This window comes from Amblyraja radiata, chromosome 36 (assembly GCF_010909765.2).
Source record: "Amblyraja radiata isolate CabotCenter1 chromosome 36, sAmbRad1.1.pri, whole genome shotgun sequence".
NCBI classification, from domain to species: domain Eukaryota; kingdom Metazoa; phylum Chordata; class Chondrichthyes; order Rajiformes; family Rajidae; genus Amblyraja; species Amblyraja radiata.
The window spans coordinates 1,173,543-1,197,243 of NC_045991.1; the positions used below are offsets into that span (position 1 = coordinate 1,173,543).

General features: G+C 48.2%; 1 protein-coding gene across 2 annotated transcripts in view; it reads left to right on the forward strand.

Moving 5' to 3' along the window:
• Positions 1-23,701, forward strand: part of LOC116966302 (sialic acid-binding Ig-like lectin 12) — a 66,719-nt gene that overhangs the window by 13,609 nt on the left and 29,409 nt on the right. For both annotated transcript variants that reach the window (XR_004409985.1, XM_033012412.1), the window contains exons 3-5: positions 6,375-6,743; positions 10,894-11,187; positions 22,549-22,830. Coding sequence is in view for 1 of the 2 variants with exons in the window: in XM_033012412.1 (XP_032868303.1) it covers positions 6,375-6,743; positions 10,894-11,187; positions 22,549-22,830 (945 nt within the window). In the remaining variant the exon portion in view is untranslated. The remainder of the gene's footprint in view (positions 1-6,374; positions 6,744-10,893; positions 11,188-22,548; positions 22,831-23,701) is intronic.

Consider the following 23,701-nt stretch of genomic DNA (forward strand, 5'->3'; position numbering starts at 1 on the left):
GTATTAGTGAGACCACATTTGGAATACTGTGTACAGTTCTGGGGTCCATACTTAAGAAAGGATGTACTAGCCCTGGAGGCAGTGCAGCGAAGGTTTACAAGATTAATTCCTGCAATGAGGGGATTGACATATGAGGAAAGGTTAAGTAGGCTGGAACTCTACTCTTTGGAGTTTAGAAGAATGAGAGGCGATCTCATTGAAACATATAAGATCGTGAGGGGCCTTGATCGGGTGGATGCACCGAGGATGTTCCCAATGATCGGGGAAACTAGAACTAGGGGACATAGTTGCAGAATAAGGGGGGGCTCTTTTAAAACGGAGATGAGGAAGAACTTCTTCACCCAGAGGGTGGTTAATTTATGGAATTCACTGCCCCAGGGAGCAGTGGAAGCAGAAACTTTAAATATATTTAAGACTAAAATAGATGGTTTTTAGCTGCCAAGGGGATAAGGGGCTACGGGGAGAGGGCAGGGATATGGACCTAGGTATGGTTAGTATAGAAAGACCTGAGTGATCTCCTGGACAAGTGTCGATCGCCTGGATTGGGGTCGGAGAGGAATTTCCCGGATTTTTTTCCCGAATTGGACCTGGGTTTTTATCCGGTTTTTTGCCTCTCCCAGGAGATCATGAGGTTTTTGGGGTGGAGAGGGGTGATAGCGGTATAAAGGGGAGGGTAGTGTCTTGTGTTCTGTGTCTTGTGTCTACTGTTTGTGGGTAAGTGTGTCTGTTTAGTGTTCAGCCATGAGCGAATGGCGGTGCGGGCTCGACGGACCTGGTGGTCTACTCTCGCACCTACTTTCTATGTTTCTATGTTTCTATGTTTCTATGTAGTTGTTATATGGTTATATGGAAGACAACCAAAGAAGGTTGTACCCCGTCCAACTGCAATGGACCAGGAGGGTTCCAGCAGTGGGGGGCGACTGGCGGCACCTGGACCGCATATACGCTGAGGTCCTCAGTCACCGACAATATTTCTGTACAGCCAAGCCCAGCGCTGCTAGCACCACAGCTCGAACAACCACAGCGGTCTGGAGGCAAGGCTAAACGGAAGTCGGACCGGCCGGTTTACTCGGACGAGTCCGGTGCGGAAGACTCACTGCCCGAGAGCGGCAGAGGTGACTGTTTGCGCCGCATGGAAAGGCTCATGGAGCAAATGCTCCAGCGAGACTTGCTCTGGGAGATGGGGCAAGCTCGCCAAGGGAGCACAAGCACTCCCGCTCCAGTGCATTACCAAGCACTGGCCATCGCATCACCCTCAGCAGAGGGGAGCGTTGGCGACCAGGACTGGGCTGGTCAAGAACAGGGATCACTGGCTGAAGAACACGGCAGTGTGCTGGGGGTACAGGATCAGGAAGAGCTGCCGGGAGTGGTGAACCGCTACGTGGCAACACCGCGAGCGGGACGGCCGTTACAGCCCAAACTGGCGGCCAGTATTGACTACCTGTCCTTTAAACCACTCCAAGAACAGGTAGTCAATGAGGCGTGGATCTTTGCACGCCTCCCGAAAATTGCATATCGCTTAATTTACCAGCTGTTAACAGTCAAATCTGGGGGTACATTGGGCAGGGTATCCGAACCCAAGAACTCAAATTACAAAAAATACTGATGCTCCTGACGTCGGCTATAACTTCATATGCTCGTTCCGTGGACGGGGTTGACATGACAACCAATCAACAAGACACCCTGGCTCTGCTGTGCAACACACAGTATGAGATCAACAACCTCCGGAAGGAGGCCATAAGACCTGCCCTCAACCCAAAATTCGCAGGACTGTGTAAAACCCCGACCTCACAGCCACAGATCCTGCTATTTGGCAAAGACCTACCAAAGCAAGTGAAAGATCTAGATGAAGAGTCCAAGGCATTTGGACTCATGAGGGCAGGCCCCGGAACGAGCAAAACTACGCAACCCAGATGGCAGTACCCCTACGCATCCACCAGTAGGCGTCGACTTCATGGTACTGGTGAAATCTCGGGGCCCGCATATCATCCCCGGAGGTCTTTTTTAGGACAGGGCCCAGAGCGGGCCACATGGAAGATGCGCCACCCCCACACATCACCACCCTGACAGACGAGGAACCAGAAGCCCAAGAAGTGAACATTCTACCAATAACAATGGAGGTAGGTGGGTCTGGTTCCTACCAGTACATAAAAGGTGGGGGGCCTTTGCTAACAGGGAGGAGGCTACACCTGTTTTTGGAAGCATGGAGGACTATCACACTTGACAATTACATACTAAAAAATATTCAAGGATATATAATTGAATTTATTCAAGAAAGTATGCCACCAGTTCAGCATGCACCCCAAAGGGGATTTACCCTCTCACTAAATGAAAAACGCGAGGGACAAGCAGAACTGGTGAGGTTACATACAAAGGGAATCATAGAGAAATCTAAACATGAACGTTTGGAATTCGTATCAAATATATTTACTAAAACCAAAAAAGATGGTGGATGTCACATCATCATTGACTTAACCACGTTGAATACTTTTGTTAGGTATATACACTTTAAAATGGAAACATTTGTAACTGCCAAACAATTGATTTCCAAAGGATACTTTATGGCAAGCATCGACTTAAAAGATGCATACACTTCAGTACCCATTCATAAGGATCATCGTAGATACCTAAATTTTAACTGGATGGGGCAACTATGGCAGTACAAATCGTTGCCTAATGACCTAACATCAGTCCCAAGACTGTTTACCAAGATACCAAGTTACAGAGAAAGGTTGAACAAGTTAGGGCTTTATTCTTTGGAGCGCAGAAGGTTAAGGGGGGACTAGATAGAGGTCTTTAAAATGATGAGAGGGATAGACAGAGTTGACGTGGATAAGCTTTTCCCACTCAACCCACCCACTGCTTGACTTCCATCTAGACGACCAATTTGGAAGAACCCACCACCAGCTGATTTCACCATGCAATCAGCTTGGAAAAAGGAATGGGAGTCCAAGGACGTCCCAAATAAACATCTGGTGTCAGACCCCACCCTACCGGTCCCTGGCACCAATCTCCCAAGGAAGCAGTGGACGACGCTGAATAGATTCAGGACTGGACATGGCCCCTGCTTGGCCAGCCTTCACAAATGGGGCAGCAGCCCAACTTCACGGTGGGCTTGTGGAGAGCAGCAAACAATGCAACACATCATTGAAGCATGCCCTCAACAAAGACTCAAAGGAGGACTTGTCACCCTTCATACAGCAGATCAAGAGGCAACTGCTTGGCTAAAGGACTTTGCATTCGCTAAATAAATAAAAATATATACACATTTATATATAAATGATAAAGTGCAAATAGATAATTGGCTATTAATAATCAAAGTTTTGTCCGGGCCAGATTTAATAGCCTGATGGCTGTGGGGAAGTAGCTATTCCTGAACCTGGTTGTTGCTCCAGTACCTTCTACCTGAAGGTAGCAGAGAGATGAGTGTGTGGCCAGGATGTTGTGGATCTTTGATGATATTGTCAGCCTTTTTGATGCAGCGACTTCGATAAATCCCCTCTATGGAAGGAAGGTCAGAGCCGATGATGGACTGGGCAGTGTTTACTACTTTTCGTAGTCTTTTCCTCTCCAGGGCGCACAAATTGCTGAACAAAGCCACGATGCAACTGGTCAGCATGCTCTCTACTGTGCACCTGTAGAAGTTAGAGAGAGTCTTCCTTGACAATCCGACCCTCCTTAGTCTTCTCAGGAAGTAGAGGCGCTGATGAGCTTTCTTGATAATTGCATTAGTGTTCTCGGACCAGGAAAGATCTTCAGAGATGTGCACGCCCAGGAATTTGAAGCTCTTGACCCTTTCAACCATCGACCCGTTGATATAAATGGGGCTGTGGGTCCCCCTCCTACTCCTTCCAAAGTCCACAATCAGTTCCTTGGTTTTTCTGGTGTTGAGGGCCAGGTTATTGTGCTGGCACCATATGGACAGTCTATACTTCTATACTCTTCTATACTCTGACTCATCCCCATCAGTGACACATCACACAACAGTGGTGTCGTCAGCGAACTTGATGATGGAGTTCGCACTGTGACCGGCTACGCAGTCATGAGTATAGAGTGAGTACAGCAGGGGGCTGAGCAAGCAGCCTTGAGGTGCTCCTGTGCTGATTGTTATCGAGGCTGACACATTTCCACCAATACGAACAGACTGTGGTCTGTGAATGAGGAAGTCGAGGATCCAATTGCAGAGGGATGCGCAGAGACCCAGTTCTGCGAGTTTGGTAACCAGCTTGGAGGGGATGATTGTGTTAAATGCCAAGCTGTAATCAATGAATAACAGCCTGACATATGAGTTTTTGGTGTCCAAGTGGTCCAGAGCAGAGTGGAGGGCCAGCGAGATCGCATCCACCGTTGATCTGTTGTGGCGGTAAGGGAACTGCAGTTTGAGGGAGGGAGTGATGTTACCTCAAACGATGAAAGTGTCCGGTAATGGTGACTCCCATAAGCTGCTGCGTCAGCACCTCTTCAGCCCAGCTATCTCGGCTCTCCAGTGTTCCTTGGCGAGCTGCAGACTCTAGCGCTGGTCTTTGCTGCTCCTGCAGCAACAAAAGGGATTTCTGCTGCCTGTTGGTGGAATCCCCTTAACTCCCCTGATCTTGTTGAGAGAAAGGAGGCTCCGGCAGCTCCAGGTTCCAAGGCTGCGGAAGGTCGAGATGGTGTAGAATTCCTCCCACACCACACAAACCCAGACCGGCCCGGTCAGTAACGACAGTAATAAGAGTTGGTTGTCCTGGACACAGCTGTCAAGTCCAGAAAACATTGTGTTCCCCCTTTTTGCACCACACTTTCCTGGCAGGCTGCCAGCCACCGTAGTGGGAACTACGCAGTTTGCTGATAACACCGCACACAGCCCAAAACACGCAGACATCTCTTAAAATAATTTTCTGCAGAGTTGCAGTGATACATGAGATGTTTATAGATACCACTGTACCTCCTCCAACTACCCAAAGATGTTTCAAACAACGAACTTGTGTGTTTTCGCGAGAGCTCCGATCCACGCACCTCCGAGCTATGGGAGGGGGGGTGAGGTGGGAGTGACGCACTGTGAGAGGGAGTGACACACTGTGGGAGTGGCACACTGTGGGAGGGAATGACGCACTGTGGGGGGGGGTGAGGAGGGAGTGACGCACTGTGGGAGGGGTGAGGAGGGAGTGGCACACTGTGGGAGGGGGTGAGGTGGGAATGACACACTGTGAGGAGGGTTGGTGAGGTGGGAATGACGCACTGTGGGAGGGGGGGTGAGGTGGGAATGACACACTGTGGGAGGGGGGTGAGGTGGGAATGACGCACTGTGGGAGGGGTGGTGAGGTGGGAATGACACACTGTGGGAGGGGGGTGAGGAGGGAATGACACACTGTGAGAGGGAGTGACGCACTGTGGGAGTGGCACACTGTGGGAGGAAGTGACACACTGTGGGAGGGAGTGACACACTGTGGGAGGGGGGGTGAGGATGGAGTGATGCACTGTGGGAGGGGCGGTGAGGTGGGAGTGACGCACTGTGAGAGGGAGTGACGCACTGTGGGAGGGAATGACGCACTGTGGGGGGGGGGGGGGTGAGGAGGGAGTGACGCACTGTGGGGGGGGGGTGAGGAGGGAATGACACACTGTGGGAGGGGGGTGAGGTGGGAATGACACACTGTGAGGAGGGGTGGTGAGGTGGGAATGACACACTGTGGGAGGGGGGTGAGGAGGGAATGACACACTGTGGGGGGGGGTGAGGAGGGAATGACACACTGTGGGAGGGGGTGAGGTGGGAATGACACACTGTGAGGAGGGGTGGTGAGGTGGGAATGACACACTGTGGGAGGGGGGTGAGGAGGGAATGACACACTGTGGGAGGGGGGGTGAGGTGGGAATGACACACTGTGGGAGGGGGGTGAGGAGGGAATGACACACTGTGGGAGGGGGGGTGAGGTGGGAGTGACACACTGTGGGAGGGGCGGTGAGGAGGGAGTGACACACTGGGAGGGGCGGTGAGGAGGGAGTGACGCACTGGGAGGGGCGGTGAGGAGGGAGTGACACACTGTGGGAGGGGGGTGAGGTGGGAATGACACACTGTGGGAGGGGGTGAGGTGGGAATGACACACTGTGGGAGGGGGGTGAGGAGGGAATGACACACTGTGGGAGGGGGGGTGAGGAGGGAGTGACACACTGTAGGAGGGGCGGTGAGGAGGGAGTGACACACTGGGAGGGGCGGTGAGGAGGGAGTGACACACTGTGGGAGGGGGGATGAGGAGTGAGGCTCTACCACTACACCACCATGCCGCTCTTCTCCGCTCTGTACACACCAGGCCCACAGCGCAGGATAAAAGTGTGGAGAGTGAGTCCAGTGAACTGACAGGGTGTTCACTGCTAAAGATTGTTCCTTCTCTCCTCAGCCGTGGTGTCGGGACAGTGGAGTGCGGACAATCCCGGAGCTGTGACAGCACAGAATGGTTTATGTGCACAGATTCCGTGTCACTACAAGTACCCGTCGACTCTGAACAGTAAACCACGGATTGGAATCTGGTTTAACAGTGAGACGCTGGACTTTTCGTCTGTAGCCTTTTTCTCCGAGGGTTACATCACGGTATCACCAAAGTTTCTGCATCGGACCCGGCTGTCAGGAGTCCTGAGAGACAACGACTGTTCCCTGGTTATAGACAAGGTCACTCAGGAAGATGCAGGTCCTTATTTTTTCAGGGTCGATTTCCTCGACGGCCAAAATGATTACAACTACCAGCCTGCAACACAGCTCTATGTTACTGGTAAGTGCGCCGTATAATTTCTTCCCAGTTTCTTCCCAGCTGTTATCAGGCAACTGAACCATCCTACCACAACCAGAGAGCGGTCCTGAACTACTATCTATCTCTTTGGTGACCCTCGGACTAGTCTTGATCAGACTGTACAGCTCCTGCCCCTTCTGTAGTGCGGTAGACTTACTCCCCCCACCCCATCTTTGCACATCCCATATCTTGGACTTTTGCATTTTACAAATTTCTACTTGACATTTAAATTTCATGTTTGTGCAATATTACATATGTGCTGTGTAAAAACTGGTCACTTTAATATCATTGTCATTACAGTTTTGGTCTCCGAATCTGAGAAAGGACATTCTTGCCATAGAGGGAGTACAGAGAAGGTTCACCAGACTGATTCCTGGGTTGTCAGGACTTTCATATGAAGAAAGACTGGATAGACTCGGCTTGTACTCGCTAGAATTTAGAAGATTGAGGGGGGATCTTATAGAAACGTACAAAATTCTTAAGGGGTTGGACAGGCTAGATGCAGGAAGATTGTTCCCGATCTTGGGGAAGTCCAGAACAAGGGGTCACAGTTTAAGGATAAGGGGGAAGTCATTTAGGACCGAGATGAGAAAATCATTTTTTACAGAGAGTGGTGAATCTGTGGAATTCTCTGCCACAGAAGGTAGTTGAGGCCAGTTCATTGGCTATATTTAAGAGGGAGTTAGATGTGGCCCTTGCGGCTAAAGGGATCAGGGGGTATGGAGAGAAGGCAGGTACAGGATACTGAGTTGGATGATCAGCCATGATCAATGGCGGTGCAGGCTCGAAGGGCCGAATGGCCTACTCCTGCACCTATTTTCGATGTTTCTATGAGATGCTGTTCCTCCAACTTGCGTTTTGCCTCACTCTGACAGTGGAGGAGACCGAGGACATGCAGTAGCGTGCAACAAAGGCTTTTCACTGTGCCTCTGTACACGTGACAAAAACCTAAACTGAAATAGATGTTCAGCAGTGAGTAGGGAGAAACGACTGTGCACGTTCCCTCCGGCATATTCACACACACACACCACAGCATCAGATCCTTTTGGTTCATTTTTGATCATTGTGACACCTCCAGTTTTTGCACTGTTATTACCACCTCTGCCCTTGGTACACGTGCCAATAAAGTAAACTAAACAATGACTGTCTTATCCTTACAGCCCTAAGTGGAAAACTCTGTCTCCATCTACCTGATCAAAGGCCATCATAACAGGCATTTCTGTCTTGGGCCTCCTCCACTGTCAGAGTGAGACCCAGCACAAATTGGCGGAACAGCACCTCATATTTCACATGGGCAGCTTATACCCCAGCAGTGTGAATATTGACTTCTCTAACTTCAAGTAACCCTTGCTTTCCCTCTCTCCATCCCCTCCCCTTCCCAGTTCTCCGACCAGTCTGCCTGTCCTCGTTTCCATTTTATTTGTCTTTGCTTAATTGTTACCAAAGATCCGCTCTATAATCTTTGGTTGTTACCTGCTCCGAGCTAACAATTATCTTTAGGTACACAAAAATGCTGGAGAAACTCAGCGGGTGCAGCAGCATCTATGGAGCAAAGGAAATAGGCAACGTTTCGGGCCGAAACCCTTCTTCAGACTGAAGAAGTGTTTTGGCCCGAAACGTTGCCTATTTCCTTCGCTCCATAGAGCAGTCTGAAGAAGGGTTTCGGCCCGAAACGTTGCCTATTTCCTTCGCTCCATAGAGCAGTCTGAAGAAGGGTTTCGGCCCGAAACGTTGCCTATTTCCTTCGCTCCATAGATGCTGCTGCACCTGCTGAGTTTCTCCAGCATTTTTGTCTATCTTCGATTTTCCAGCATCTACAGTTCCTTCTTTAACAATTATCTTTTCTACATTTTCCGTGATCTCCGTCCCCTTTGTCTCGTTTTTACACCTTACACATCTTTATCACCGTATGTCCTTCTCCCCTGACTTTGTCTGAACCATATAACCATATAACCATATAACAATTACAGCACGGAAACAGGCCATCTCGACCCTTCTGGTCCGTGCCGAACACGTATTCTCCCCTAGTCCCATATACCTGCGTTCAGACCATAACCCTCCATTCCTTTCCCGTCCATATAACTATCCAATTTATTTTTAAATGATAAAAACGAACCTGCCTCCACCACCTTCACTGGAAGCTCATTCCACACAGCCACCACTCTCTCAGTAAAGAAGTTCCCCCTCATGTTACCCCTAAACTTCTGTCCCTTAATTCTCAAGTCATGTCCCCTTGTTTGAATCTTCCCTACTCTCAGTGGGAAAAGCTTATCCACGTCAACTCTGTCTATCCCTCTCATCATTTTAAAGACCTCTATCAAGTCCCCCCTTAACCTTCTGCGCTCCAAAGAATAAAGCCCTAACTTGTTCAACCTTTCTCTGTAACTTAGTTGCTGAAACCCAGGCAACATTCTAGTAAATCTCCTCTGTACTCTCTCTATTTTGTTGACATCCTTCCTATAATTAGGCGACCAAAATTGTACCCCATACTCCAGAATTGGCCTCACCAATGCCTTGTACAATTTTAACATTACATCCCAACTTCTATACTCAATGCTCTGATTTATAAAGGCCAGCACACCAAAAGCTTTCTTTACCACCCTATCTACATGAGATTCCACTTTCAGGGAACTGTGCACAGTTATTCCCAGATCCCTCTGTTCACCTGCATTCTTCAATTCCCTACCATTTACCATGTACGTCCTATTTTGATTTGTCCTGCCAAGATGTAGCACCTCACACTTATCAGCATTAAACTCCATCTGCCATCTTTCAGCCCACTCTTCCAACTGGCATAAATCTCTCTGTAGACTTTGAAAATCTATTTCATTATCCACAACCCCACCTATCTTAGTATCATCTGCATACTTACTAATCCAATTTACCACACCATCATCCAGATCATTGATGTACATGACAAACAACAGTGGACCCAACACAGATCCCTGTGGCACCCCACTAGTCACTGGCCTCCAACCTGACAAACAACCATCCACCATTACTCTCTGGCATCTCCCATTCAGCCACTGTTGAATCCATCTTGCTACTCCACCATTAATACCCAACCATTGAACCTTCTTAACCAACCTTCCATGAGGAACCTTGTCAAAGGCCTTACTGAAGTCCATATATACAACATCCACTGCTTTACCCTCATCAATTTCCCGAGTAACCTCTTCAAAAAAGTCAAGAAGATTAGTCAAACATGACCTTCCAGTCCCAAATCCATGTTGACTGTTCCTAATCAGACCCTGTTTATCCAGATGCTTATATATATTATCTCTAAGTATCCTTTCCATTAATTTGCCCACCACTGACGTCAAACTAACAGGTCTATAATTGCTAGGTTTACTCTTAGACCCCTTTTTAAACAATGGAACAACATGCGAAGAAGAGTTACGATCTGAAACATCACCCATTCCTTCTCTCCACAGATGCTGCCTGTTCCGCTGAGTTTTTGTGTCCATCTTTGGTTGAAACCAGCATCTATCTGCAGCTCCTTTCTACACATAACATTACTGACCCCTGGGCTTTTCAACCTCCCCTGACCATTACACCTCCAGTACATGGATCATCCTTGTAAACTTCTTGTATCCTGTAGGTGTGGAATTTCTATTTGAACCGATGCATGTGATGATAGTCAATTTTTTTCAGTTTATTGTCACAGTGAAAGGCTTTTGTTGCATGCTAGCCAGTCAGTGGAAAGACAATACCTGATTACAATCGAGCCGTTTACAGTGTTTAGCTACATGATAAGGGAATAGCGTTTAGTGCAAGGTAAAGCCAGCAAAAGTCCGATCAAAGACAGCCCGAGGGTTACCAATGAGGTAGATAGTAGTTCAGGAATGCTTTCAGGTTGTAGTAGGATGGTTCATTTGCCTAATAACAGTTGGGAAGAAACTGTCCCTGGAATTTTAAGGTGTGTGTTTTCACACTTCTATACCATTTACCCGATGGGAGAGGGGAGAAGGGAGAAGAGGGAGTGAGACTGCTCCTTGATAATCTGGATGTGTGCATTTTCACACTTCTATTCCTTGTAAAAATATTATTTTCCCCGTGGGACTGGGATTACCATGTGAACCGATGTATCTCGTGATATTTATCTAACAGTATCTGTTTCTGTGTGTGTTAGATTTCACAGATAAACCCACGATATTCCCTGCTGAAATGGTGGCAGGTCAGCCTGTGAACGTGACCTGCTCCTTCAACACCACGTGTAATGGAACAGCACCCATCTTAACCTGGGTCACCCCCGCTGATGACCCACCGTCAGCCTCACGCAGCGTAACTCAGTGGGGAGACACTCTGACATATACTTCTGTTCTGTACCTGACCCCAGCGCTCAAACATCACGGGCAAAACCTCACCTGCAGAGTCACATACCCAACTGTCTCATCCGAACAGATCCTCACAATGGCTGTTGAATGTAAGTACGGAGATCGTTTATTGTGCAGGAACAGCAATAATCCATGAGCACTGCTGGTACATAAGGCTTTCGTCTTCTTGCGTATGGCGTGCACAACCTAAGGTTGTAAGACAACTTGTTCTATTTGATCCTATTTGATTGTTCACGCCAGGTTGATTGCATTCGTCGAAACAGGGCGGACCACATGAAGGTTGCAATCTCCAACCCATTACATAAGGTCATAAGTGATAGGAGCAGACTTAGGCCATTCGGCCCATCAAGTCTACTCTGCCATTCAATCATGGCTGATCTATCTCTCCCTCCTAACCTCATGCTCCTGCCTTCTCCCCATAACCCCTGACACCCGTACTAATCAAATTAACACACGAGCCAGAGTAACTCAGCACGACAGGCAGCATCTCTGGAGAGAAGGATTCCTCCTCACCCATTCCTTCTCTCCAGAATTGCTGCCTTTCCCACTGAATTACTCCAGCATTTTGTCTACATCTTCTAGTGATAGGTGGATACAGGTTGGGGGGATGGGACTGTTTAGCAGGTGGGTGGAGGTGGTGACAAAAGACTAGAGATGAAAAGGAGACAAAGGCAAATTGAAATCAGGAGGAAAGGGTTGACGGGGACAGGAAAGTGGGGGGGGGGGGGTGACGACAAGGGGAACTGTGGTGGGTGCTGGAGAAGGGGGAGGGTGGTTGGAGAAATGTGGCAGCACGGTGGCACAGCAGCATAGACCCAGGTTCGATCCCAGCTATGAGCGCTGTCTGTACAAAGTTTGTGCATTCTCTCCGTGACCGCGTGGGTTTTCTCCTGGTGTTCCGGTATCCTCCCACACTCCAAAGCCATCCAGGTTTGTAGGCTAATTGGTTTGTTATATTTTTAAATTGTCTCTAGTTTATGTAGGATAGTGTTTTGTGCAGGAATGGCTAGTCGGTGCGGACTAGGTAATAATAATAATAATGGATGGGATTTATATAGCGCCTTTCTAATACTCAAGGCGCTTTACATCGCATTATTCATTCACTCCTCAGTCACACTCGGTGGTGGTAAGCTACTTCTGTAGCCACAGCTGCCCTGGGGCAGACTGACGGAAGCATGGCTGCCAATCTGCGCCTACGGCCCCTCCGACCACCACCAATCACTCACACACATTCACACACAGGCAAAGGTGGGCTGAAAGGTCTTTTTCCAGGCTGTATCTCTAAACTAAACATAGTGTGTGAATGGGTGATCAATATTCGGTGTGGACTCGGTGGGCTGCAGGTCCTGTTTCTGCGCTGTATCTCTAAACTAAACAAAACTCGCGTGTGAACGGGTGATCGATGGTCGGCGTGGACTGTCATGCACATTGTACAGTTACTGTACACGATATGGGAATAACATTTAGTGCAATAATGCTAGTAAAGTCCGATCAAAGATAGTCCGATAGTATTTCAGGACTGTTCTCTGGTCGTGGTAGGATGGTTCAGTTGCCTTCTTCTTCTTCTGTCGTATGTCTTTTAGACCTGCAGCTCCGTTGAGGCGAGCCAGGCCAACGTGTCATCGTCCAGATCAATCAGACCTCGTTCACTATTCACAAGCACATGCATGGGCCCCAGCTACGCCTGCCTCTTTGTCGGGTACGTTGAACAATCCTTGTTCGAGACGTACCAGGGCCCCATCCCCGACCTCTACCTCCGTTACATTGACGACTGCTTTGGGGCCACCTCCTGCACCTACACACAACTGACTGACTTCATCCACTTCACCACCAACTTCCATCCGGCACTCCAATACACCTGGACGATTTCCGACACTTCCCTACCATTCCTTGACCTCATCATCTCCATCGCAGGGGACAGACTCATGACCGACATACATTACAAACCCACTGACTCACATGGCTATCTGGATTACACGTCTTCCCACCCTGCCCCCTGTAAAGACTCCATCCCCTACTCCCAATTCCTCCGCCTACGCCGCATCTGTTCCCAGGATGAGACATTCCATACCAGGGCATCGGAAATGTCCTCGTTCTTCAGGGAACGGGGATTCCCCTCCGCCATCATAGATGAGGCTCACACCAGGGTCTCATCCATACCCCGTAACACTGCTCTCTCTCCCCATCCCCGCACTCGCAACAAGGGCAGAGTCCCTCTGGTCCTCAACTTTCACCCCACCAGCCGGCAAATACAACACATAATCCTCCCCCATTTCCGCCACCTCCAACGTGACCCCACCACTCGCCACATCTTCCCATCTCCCCCCATGTCTGCCTTCCGCAAAGACCGCTCCCTCCGCAACTCCCTCGTCAATTCTTCCCTTCCCTCCCGCACCACCCCCTCCCCGGGCACTTTCCGTTGCAACCGCAAGAAATGCAACACCTGTCCCTTCACCTCCGCCCTCGACTCCATTCAAGGACCCAAGCAGTCGTTCCAGGTGCGACAAAGGTTCACCTGTATCTCCTCCAACCTCATCTACTGCATCCGCTGCTCTAGATGTCAGCTGATTTACATCGGGGAGACCAAGCGTAGGTTGGGCGATCGTTTCGCCGAACACCTCCGCTCAGTCCGCAATAACCTACCTGAACTCCCGGTGGCTCAGCACTTCAACTCCCCCTCCCATTCCCAATCCGACCTCTCTGTCCTGGGTCTCCTCCATTGCCAGAGTGAGCAACAGCGGAAATTGGAGGAACAGCACCTCATATTCCGTCTGGGGACCTTGCGTCCGTATGGCATTAACATTGAATTCTCCCAATTTTGCTAGCCCTTGCTGTCTCCTCCCCTTCCTTAACCCTCTAGCTGTTTCCTCCCACCCTCCCATCCTCCCATCCACCTGCCCTCGGGCTCCTCCTCCTCCTCCTCCCCTTTTCCTTCTTTCTCCCCCCCCCCCCCCCCCCCCCCATCAGTCTGAAGAAGGGTTTCGGCCCGAAACGTCGCCTATTTCCTTCGCTCCATAGATGCTGCTGCACCCGCTGAGTTTCCCCAGCAATTTTGTGTACCCTCGTTCACTATTCGGTGGCCGGTGTTTGGGGCATCTGGTGACTATGTGCTCCACTGTCTGTGTTGGGTCCCCACACTCGCAGGAGGCGCTGTCCACGAGGCCCCACCTCTTCATCGCTACACATTCACTCACACACATTCAGTTGCCTGATAACAGCTGGGAAGCAACTGTCCCTGAATCCGGAGGTGTGCGTTTTCACACTCCTGTACCTTTTGCCCAATGGGCGAGGAGTGAAGAGTGGCCTCTGCATCTTTGTCTCACATACACTCACTCACGCACACACACTCTCTCTCACAAATGCATACACACTCAAACACACACACACACACATAAGTGTTCATTGTCTCACACACAAATACTCATGCACACACCCTCAAACACACACCCTCACAACGGCAGTGATAGAAACACACACAGATAGAACGCAATAGGTTACAGTTCACATGCACTCACACACATCTACAAACACACTCGCACAATCTACATGCACACTCACACACGTCCACACGCACTCACACACATTCACACACATTAATATGCACACACACATTCACATGTACACACACAGTCTTACACACATGCACTCACACACATCCACATGCACTCACACATTCATACACACCCATACTCTCACACATGCACACGCACATGCGCGCACACACACACACTCCCACATAAACACACACTCTAACATCCAGACATACAGCCAGACTCCCTCTCGCACACATCCACAAGCACACTCACTCACCCACATATACATGCACACTCAAACACACTTTCCCACATACACACATCACTCTCTCACACACTCTCTCTCTCTCTCTCACTCACACACGTACTCACATACGCTCACTTGCACACCCTTCATGCCTACGCATATTTATATACCTGTAGACACTCACACACTCACACACATCCACATGCACTCACTCGCACATACTTGCACATCCCTCACACCCGCATGCATTCATACACACACGCACAACCACACACACTCTCACACCCATACACACACACTCACATTCCTTCCGAACTCCCTTCTCTGTTTCAGTCTCCCTCACACTCTCTAAAGATCAATCACGTAAGCTGATCTGATCTGTTTAGTATTAGACCTCCAGTCCGGGTTTTCTATATGACATTAGCTGTCACACACTTTATATTGGCTGGGCCGGTCCCACTTCGATCGCCGGAGCCGTATGGAGTTGTGCGGAGCTGGTCCTGACATCGCACGGGGCTCCGAAAAACAGACACTGTCCAAATATTTGCGGCCCGCAGCCGCATTGAGGCTGTATGCACCGCCTCGACGGGCGTGCGCAGCATCGTGATGCCGTACGTCACGCGCAAACTTCTCGTGGACTTCGCTCGAACTTCACATCCTCGTACGGGATCACTCGACCTCCATGCGACCTCCGCTTCCGGTTTGGTCGTGCTCGCAGCTTGCAGTCGCATGCTCGTGGGACAGGCCCTTAGTTTCAATATGGTATGCTAGAGCCAGTAATTGCTATCAAAACATGGGAGGTACACAATCTGTGGGGGCCACAATTTCTTGATGGCCGTGCACACACACCCACACCGTGTGAGGCTTCAGCCATGGGCCCTGTGGACGGTAACATCGGGAGCTGACCTGGTTGGTGACCGACTCCAAACTCTAGCAACAGCAGCTTCGGCCGCCCCGAATCGTGGGGCTTGAATTGGCCCATTGAATCGGCCGGCGGGGGATATTCAACATCGGCAGCCTCAACACAGCAGATTGATTTTAAGCCGGGCGATGAAAGGCCCCGCAAACAGGCTCATTCAGCCTTTAGAAAGTGTCTGATACTTGCTTGAATATTTCAAAAGCTACAAAATGATAAATAATACTTAAACAAATAAAACTGAAGCAAATAAAGGCAAACAGAAGAACCAACCTTGGAGGGGGGGGGAGAGAGAGAGAGAGATGGGAAAAAAATACTAAATAATGTGAGTGACGTGAATGAGGGACTTACCTGCAAGCCAGCCAGGAAACCCGTTCGACCGGAGCCCTTAATGACCTGACCAGTTTTAAATCTGATACCCGTTTAAATCTTTCCCATCGACCAATACATCCAATTAGTTCAAATGGTAACTGTACCCGCATCAGATGGCATTAAGAAATTCTCCGTGACTACCTTCGTCCGTGAAGGTCAAAACACAATTGGTGACACATCGTGTTAATACGATGTTAATAGTGACATTTAACAAGCGCTTAAAAGTGACACCCCCACTGTCAGGCGGAAAGCGGAGATTTTATTAGATTTTTTTTCACCGAATTTCAAAATCTGGATTACAAAACATGGGGGGGATTGTCCCCCAACTCTCAAAACATGGGAGGGGTGTGCCCCCCCCCCCCCCCACCCGGATTTCCACACATGATAGAACTATAATGTGGTTCCTCTGTATGTACTTGACAATGAAGAACTCGCATTTGAATCTATTGACTCCACATTATTGAATGCTTTACATGGTGTCAGAGTTAAAGGACCAACTCCACCAGTCGTAACATGTCATTTCTACATTTTCACCATTTTCCTGTGGCTGACTCTCTACTGATCCGTTAGTGTTTGATGCTGCTATCGGGAAATGTTGGCGCATATTCCAGGAAGAATACGATGTCTACATGGATGCTGCTCAATCAGAGAAGACTCCTCGTGTTACAGGCATCAATACTACTCAACTTGGCTGTTCCAGAATCCATTCGACAGGTGAAGCTGTTTGCCTATGCTGATGCTGTGTTGGATGCAGCTGGTGCTGTCGTTACACCTGCGGAAACAATTTACGGCCCTATATGCCTGAAGAACAAGTTTTGGCAGCTTTGCGAACCACAGACCAATCTCATTATGGAGTGCAACAAGTTTTTTTACAAGTAGCCAAAAACCAGGTGAACCAATCGAGGCATCCATCAACTCGCTGAAACACATTGCCAGCAGTTGTTGGATTGGAGAACTCTGTGTAGTGCTTATCAGGGACAGGTTCGTATATGGTGTCCTTAACGATAAATTAAAGGGATCTGTTATGCGACTTAGATCTGACTCTAATCAAAGCTGAGCAGACCTGTCGTATTCACAAGGTCACGGGTGCTCAATATAAAGCACTGAGCTCTGCATCCCAGTCTACTTTCAATGTAGATGCTGCCGGGACATATTTTAAAACACTCCAACGATCATTGGATTGGGTATGCCAGGCAGGTCTGGGGAACGGTTTATTGATGAATGTACTAATTGTAGTGGCTCTCACATTGCCTAAAGGGAAAAGTGCCCAGCTTTCGGAAAGAATTGCCACATTTGCAATCGTAGATATCATTTCTGGAGATGCTGCCATTCCCGCTCTAACAAATTCCAGACCAAACAAGCAGTGCACCTGCTACAACCAGAATCTTCTCGTAGTTTATCTGATGATAACACAGCGAGCATCCCTGAGAACTTGCCTGCAGTAGACGTCGTTAGCCTCAACACATTCTCTGGGGAACAAATCTGATAAACACCGCAACCCAATGGTACTTATCAACAATGTGGCCGTTGTTGCCGAAATAGACACTGGTGCTCGATGCAATGTTATGTCGCTCTCCCAGTTTCAGAAATTCCTAAATGCTGAACTTATCACAACTTCTGCAATGCACAGTGGTGGAGAGATGCTGCCCATCGGTATTGTAGAACTACAGTGCTACCTTGCTGCACGTTTTTACAAACTGGATTTTTTCATCATCAAAGGCGACGCGATGTCCCTACTCGGTATTGACGCCTGGGTCTGGTCTGTTTTTGCAAGACAGTGCACCAGGTAGCACCCACCCAGGATTCCACGCAACATATTCTCATGAGCTATAACGATCTTTTCAATAATGAACTGGGCAAGCTGCCACTCGAATACAAAATTATCATTGATCCAGATGTGAGATGTGTTGGCCGCCACGCTCACCGCATCCCTTGTCGCTATGTGTGACCGTGTTCAAGCGGATCTGAACCGGATGGAGGCTCTAGAGGTCTTCACTCCCATCACAGACCCTTCTGACTGGGTATCTTCTATGGTGACAGCCAGCAAGAAAATCAAACAAGAAATTTGTATAGGCATCAACCCGAGAGATATAAATACCGCTATCAAGCGACCTCACCATCCCATGTGCACTAGAGGAAGTGACTGCACACATGGGTAAGGAAGGCAATGTGTGGAGGCGGGATGTCAAAAGCTCATTCTGCCAAATTCCCCAGGATTACAAAAGGTCTATGTTGACCACTTTTAGCGCACCCTTTGGACACTACCGATTTTTACGTATGCCGTTTAGTATTAACTCTGCTAGCGTGGTGTCTAATGCACTATGGAACAATTTTTCGCTGGGTACCCATGTGCCATTATACTTTGATGACATAATTGTGGAGGGGAAAGATATGCAGGAGCATGACGCCAATTTAAAGAAAACATTGGATCATGCCAGAGAAATACATCTAAAACTCAACCCCCTCAAGTTTAAATTCCGAGTCGAAGAAGTCAACTATGTGGGTCCCATGTTCACCAATAAGGGTCTCTGCCAAAACGATAGCATTCGGTGACATATCCACACCTACGGATGTGACCAGTCTACAAAGATTCCTGGGCATGGTGAATTATCTTGGCAAGTTCATTCCGAATTTCAGTGAGCTCTCAGCCCCTTTGCGGCAACTGACACACAAGAACACAGTCTGGTTTTGGTGCGAATAGCAACAAATGGTTTCAATATTAATCTTACTTCAATATTAATCGACCAATTACGCTGACCTGTGACACCTCGCAGGATGGTCTGGGTGCTACCTGCCATCAAGATGGACAATCTGTTGCCTGTGCATTACGGACTATGACTGAAACGGCACAACGCTATGCCCAGATTGAGAAGGAACTGCTGGCTGTTGTGCAAAATTTTGCGACTACATCTTCGGTAAGACTGTCACTATCGAAACTGACCACCAGCCGTTGGTCACTATTCTCAATAAACCTATTCACGCTGCCCCAGCTCGCCTGCAACGGATGATGCTCCAACTACAAAGATACGACATCACCCTGGTATACAAACGGGGGAAGGACATGTGCTTTTCTGACACATTGTTCCACTCACCCAGAAAAGCGGTCGAGGGGCACCATGCTGAAGAAGACGGTTTCGTCGTCATGATGGTAAACTACATTCACTTCTCATGCCTAGACATGATGGCAGCGCACACAGCGAACACCAACACTTTAACACTACTTGCTTCTATCATTCGACAAGGCTGGCAAGAAAAGCAACACAAGCTCCCACTCCCGATGCGGCTATATTCCCCAGCATGTGACGAGGTAGTGATCCAGAACGGGATAATTGTTAATGGGCACAAGGCGGTGATCCCAGTTTCGCTACTGAAAGAGTATTTTGACACTATGCATAGAGGCCACCCCGGTGTGGAGGCGACGATCCAAAGAGAGATAAGCATGTTCTTCTGGCCAGCCATGGCTGAGTATGTGGGCCAGAAAGTACAATTGTGGGCAGTTTGTAACATCCTGTTACCACATCAACCCAACGAACCGCTCTTATCACCTCCAGTCCCTGACTTGCCATGGGCCACGGTCGACACTGACATCTTCGACTGGCATGGTATTGCGTACAGTTTTGGGTACAGTATTGCATACAGTTTTGGTCTCCTAATCTGAGGAAAGACATTCTTGCCATAGAGGGAGTACAGAGAAGGTTCACCAGACTGATTACTGGGATGTCAGGACTTTCATATGAAGTAAGACTGGATAGACTCGGCTTGTACTCGCTAGAATTTAGAAGATTGAGGGGGGATCTTATAGAAACTTACACAATTCTTAAAGGGTTGGACAGGCTAGATGCAGGAAGATTGTTCCTGATGTTGGGGAAGTCCAGAACAAGGGGTCACAGTTTAAGGATAAGGGGGAAATCTGTTAGGACCGAGATGAGAAAAACATTTTTCACACAGAGAGTGGTGAATCTCTGGAATTCTCTGCCACAGAAGGTAGTTGAGGCCAGTTCATTGGCTATATTTTAGAGGGAGTTAGATGTGGCCCTTGTGGCTAAAGGTATCAGGGGGTATGGAGAGAAGGCAGGTACAGGATACTGAGTTGGATGATCAGCCATGATCATATTGAATGGCGGTGCAGGCTCGAAGGGCTGAATGGCCTACTCCTGCACCTATTTTCTATGTTTCTATGTAAGCAATACCTCGTTTTAGTTGATTCGTATTCTGGATGGTTCGAAACAGATTTGCTTCGCAACTCTTCCTCCGTAGAAAAGTTGGCATGGCTCTTCTCAGTCCATGGGGTTCCCTTCACCCCTATGTCGGAAAACGCCAGACAATTTACCAACCAATGCTTCAAAGACTTTGCCAGGCACTGGGATTTTCAACACATCACCAACAGCCCTGAATACCCGCATTCCAGTGGGCTGGTGGAACGAGCAGTCCACAGTGCCAAACAAGTTATGAAAAGATCCAACAGGGCCAACTCCGATGTATTTCAAAATCGACTTAATCTCTGCAACGTTTCCCGGACCCTGTGCTGGGCTCGTCTGCACAATGGTTGAGGTCACGAACGACCCTTCCCGTTGCCAAACAACTGCTACGACCTCAAGTCCACGAGCCACTAGCTGTGCAAATTAGATTGCAGCACCAGCGCAACGCTCAGAAAGTTTACTACGACAAGACCAGCAGCCCCCTTCGGCCACTTTCAGATGGCCAAGAATCCGTTTGCAGACAGCGAAAGGCTACAACCGGCTGGAACTACGGAGTCCTGCACTGAACCTGATCTTACCTGATCGAATCGGATGGAGGCATCTACAGGCGTAACAGAAGATGAGCCTGTGCCATCTCAACAGTATCTACACAATTATACAGATATACCAGCCTTAGGTCCAAGAGGAAACTACTGATCCACAATGGATCTCAACACAAGTCAATAACGTGCCAAGGCCAATGGCAAGGTCAACAGTAAAGCCCTTGCCAATTGTACCATCACCTTTCATGAAGTCACCTGAAAAGGGGACAGAAGGTCTATACCGCTCACGTGTAGGACGGGTTTGCAAACCAAACCCCAAATACAAAGACTGGGTTTAAACATTTACCTTGGACTTTAAACCGATTCATGATTTGGCATTGCTTCTTTATTCATGTCATTGCATGCATCCTCCTATGCTTGAACGTAGTTATTGGTGCTTATATCGATATCATTGTAGTGTCATAGTTTATCATATTTACTTATTAACCATGCCTCAAATGTAAGAAGGAGTTTGTAGATCAATTACGAAAGCTGATCGGATCAGCTTAGTATTTGACATCCGGTCTATACACCAGTCCGGGTTTTCTATATGACATTAGCTGTCACACGCTTTATATTGGCAACTCAGCCAATATAGTTTCAAAATGGTACGTGGAGGCGATAGCACTAAATGGCGTCAAGTTGGGAAAGGGGGCAGTGCAACGAGTTCTGGGAGTCCTTGTACATCAGTCTATGAAAGTAAACATGCAGGTACAGCAGGCAGTGAAGAAAACGAATGGCATGTTGGCCTTCTTAACAAGAGGAATCGAATATAGGAGCAAAGAGGTCCTTCTGCAGTTGGACAGCGCCCTAGTGAGACCACACCTGGAGTATTGTGTGTAGTTTTTGTCCCCTAATTTGAGGAAGGACATTCTTGCTATTGAGGGAGCCCAGCGTAGGTTTACAAGGTTAATTCCCGGGATGGCGGGACTGTCATATGCTGAGAGAATGGAGCGGCTGGGCTTGTACACTCTGGAGTTTAGAAGGATGAGAGGGCCCCTCATTGAATCATATAAGATTGTTAAGGGCTTGTACACACTAGAGGCAGGAAACATGTTCCCGATGTTGGGGGAGTCCAGAACCAGGGGGCACAGTTTAAGAATAAGGAGTAAGCCATTTAGAACGGAGACGAGGAAACACTTTTTCTCACAGAGAGTGGTGAGTTTGTGGAATTCTCTGCCTCAGAGGGCGGTGGAGGCAGGTTCTCTGGATGCTTTCAAGGGAGAGCTAGATAGGGCTCTTAAAAATAGCAGAGTCAGGGGATATGGGGAGAAGACAGGAACAGGGCACTGATTGGGGATGATCAGCCATGTAAATGTGCTCACACACACGCACACACATGTAAATGTGCACACACACACGCACACCCTTTACTATAAAGTGTCTGAAGGGTCTCGACCCAAAAGTCGCCCATTCCTTCTCTCCAGAGATGCTTTCTGTCCCGTTGAGTTACTCCAGCATTTTGTGTCTATCATGGATGTTGACATCTTGTCTTAATGGGAACAAGGTACAGAAATGCTTGCAGACTTCACACAGGTGGTTGGCACGTGGAGTCCTGCTGTGCACTGTAAAACTCACATTTAAATCTTCATTTGTCTTTAGATGCACCACGGAATCAATCAATCACTTCCCCCGACAACGTGAATAATTCCGGAGTCAATGTAAAGGAAGGAAACTCTGTAGAGTTCTTCTGCTCCGTTCAGAGTTTCCCAGCATCTAACCTGACGTGGAGACATCTCGGTGCCACACTGAACACAACAAGATCCAGCAACGAGCTGTGGTTGAAAATCCTTCAAGTGACTCGGCAGGACGCTGGGGACTATCAGTGTGTGGCGGAGAATGAGCACGGGACAGGGAAGGGGAATGTGACCCTCATGATAGAATGTGAGTAGACACATGTCACGTCTCTGTGAACATAAATGAGAAGTCAGTGGAATATATCGTGTTTTACCGGGATATTATTGTATATCTGCCTCTCCCACACTCTCTCCTCTTGTAAGATGAAGATTAGATAAGGTTAGACACAAAAAGCTGGAGTAACTCAGCGGGACAGGCAGCATCTCTGGAGAGGAGGAAGGGGTGACGTGTTGAGTCGAGACCCTTCTTCAGACCGAGTCAGGGGAGAGGGGGATACAGAGATAAGGAAGTGCAAGGTGTGAAAAGGAGACAAAGGGGACAGAAAAAATGTAGAATTGTTAGCAAGGAGAAGGTGACAACAAATCAAAGATAAAATATAATCGAGGACAATCCGACTAGTCACAGAACTGGGAAGGGGAGAGGGGTTGGAAAGAGAGCGAAAGCAAGGGTTACTTGAATAATAATAATAATAATAATAATAATAATAATAATAATAATAAAAATAATAATAATAATAATAATAATAATAATAATAATAATAATAATAATAATAATAATAATAATAATAATAATAATAATTATAATAATAATAATAATATATTTAATTGTATAACGAGATTTAGTATGCAGCTTCCAACCGATGTAAAAGAAAAGTAAAATAAATAAATAAGCTGTGTGACGTGACCATCCGAGGGAGACAGTCTATGGGGGGTGGGGGGCACTCAGCAGGGCCGGTTCAGAGCCGCTATAGCTCTGGGAATAAAGCTGTTTCTGAGTCTGGAGGTTCGGGCGTAGAAGGCCGTGTAACGTCTGCCGGAGGGAAGTAGTTCAAACAGTCCATTACAAGGGTGTGATGAGTCTTTATGGATGCTGACGGCCTTCCTGAGGCACCGTGTGT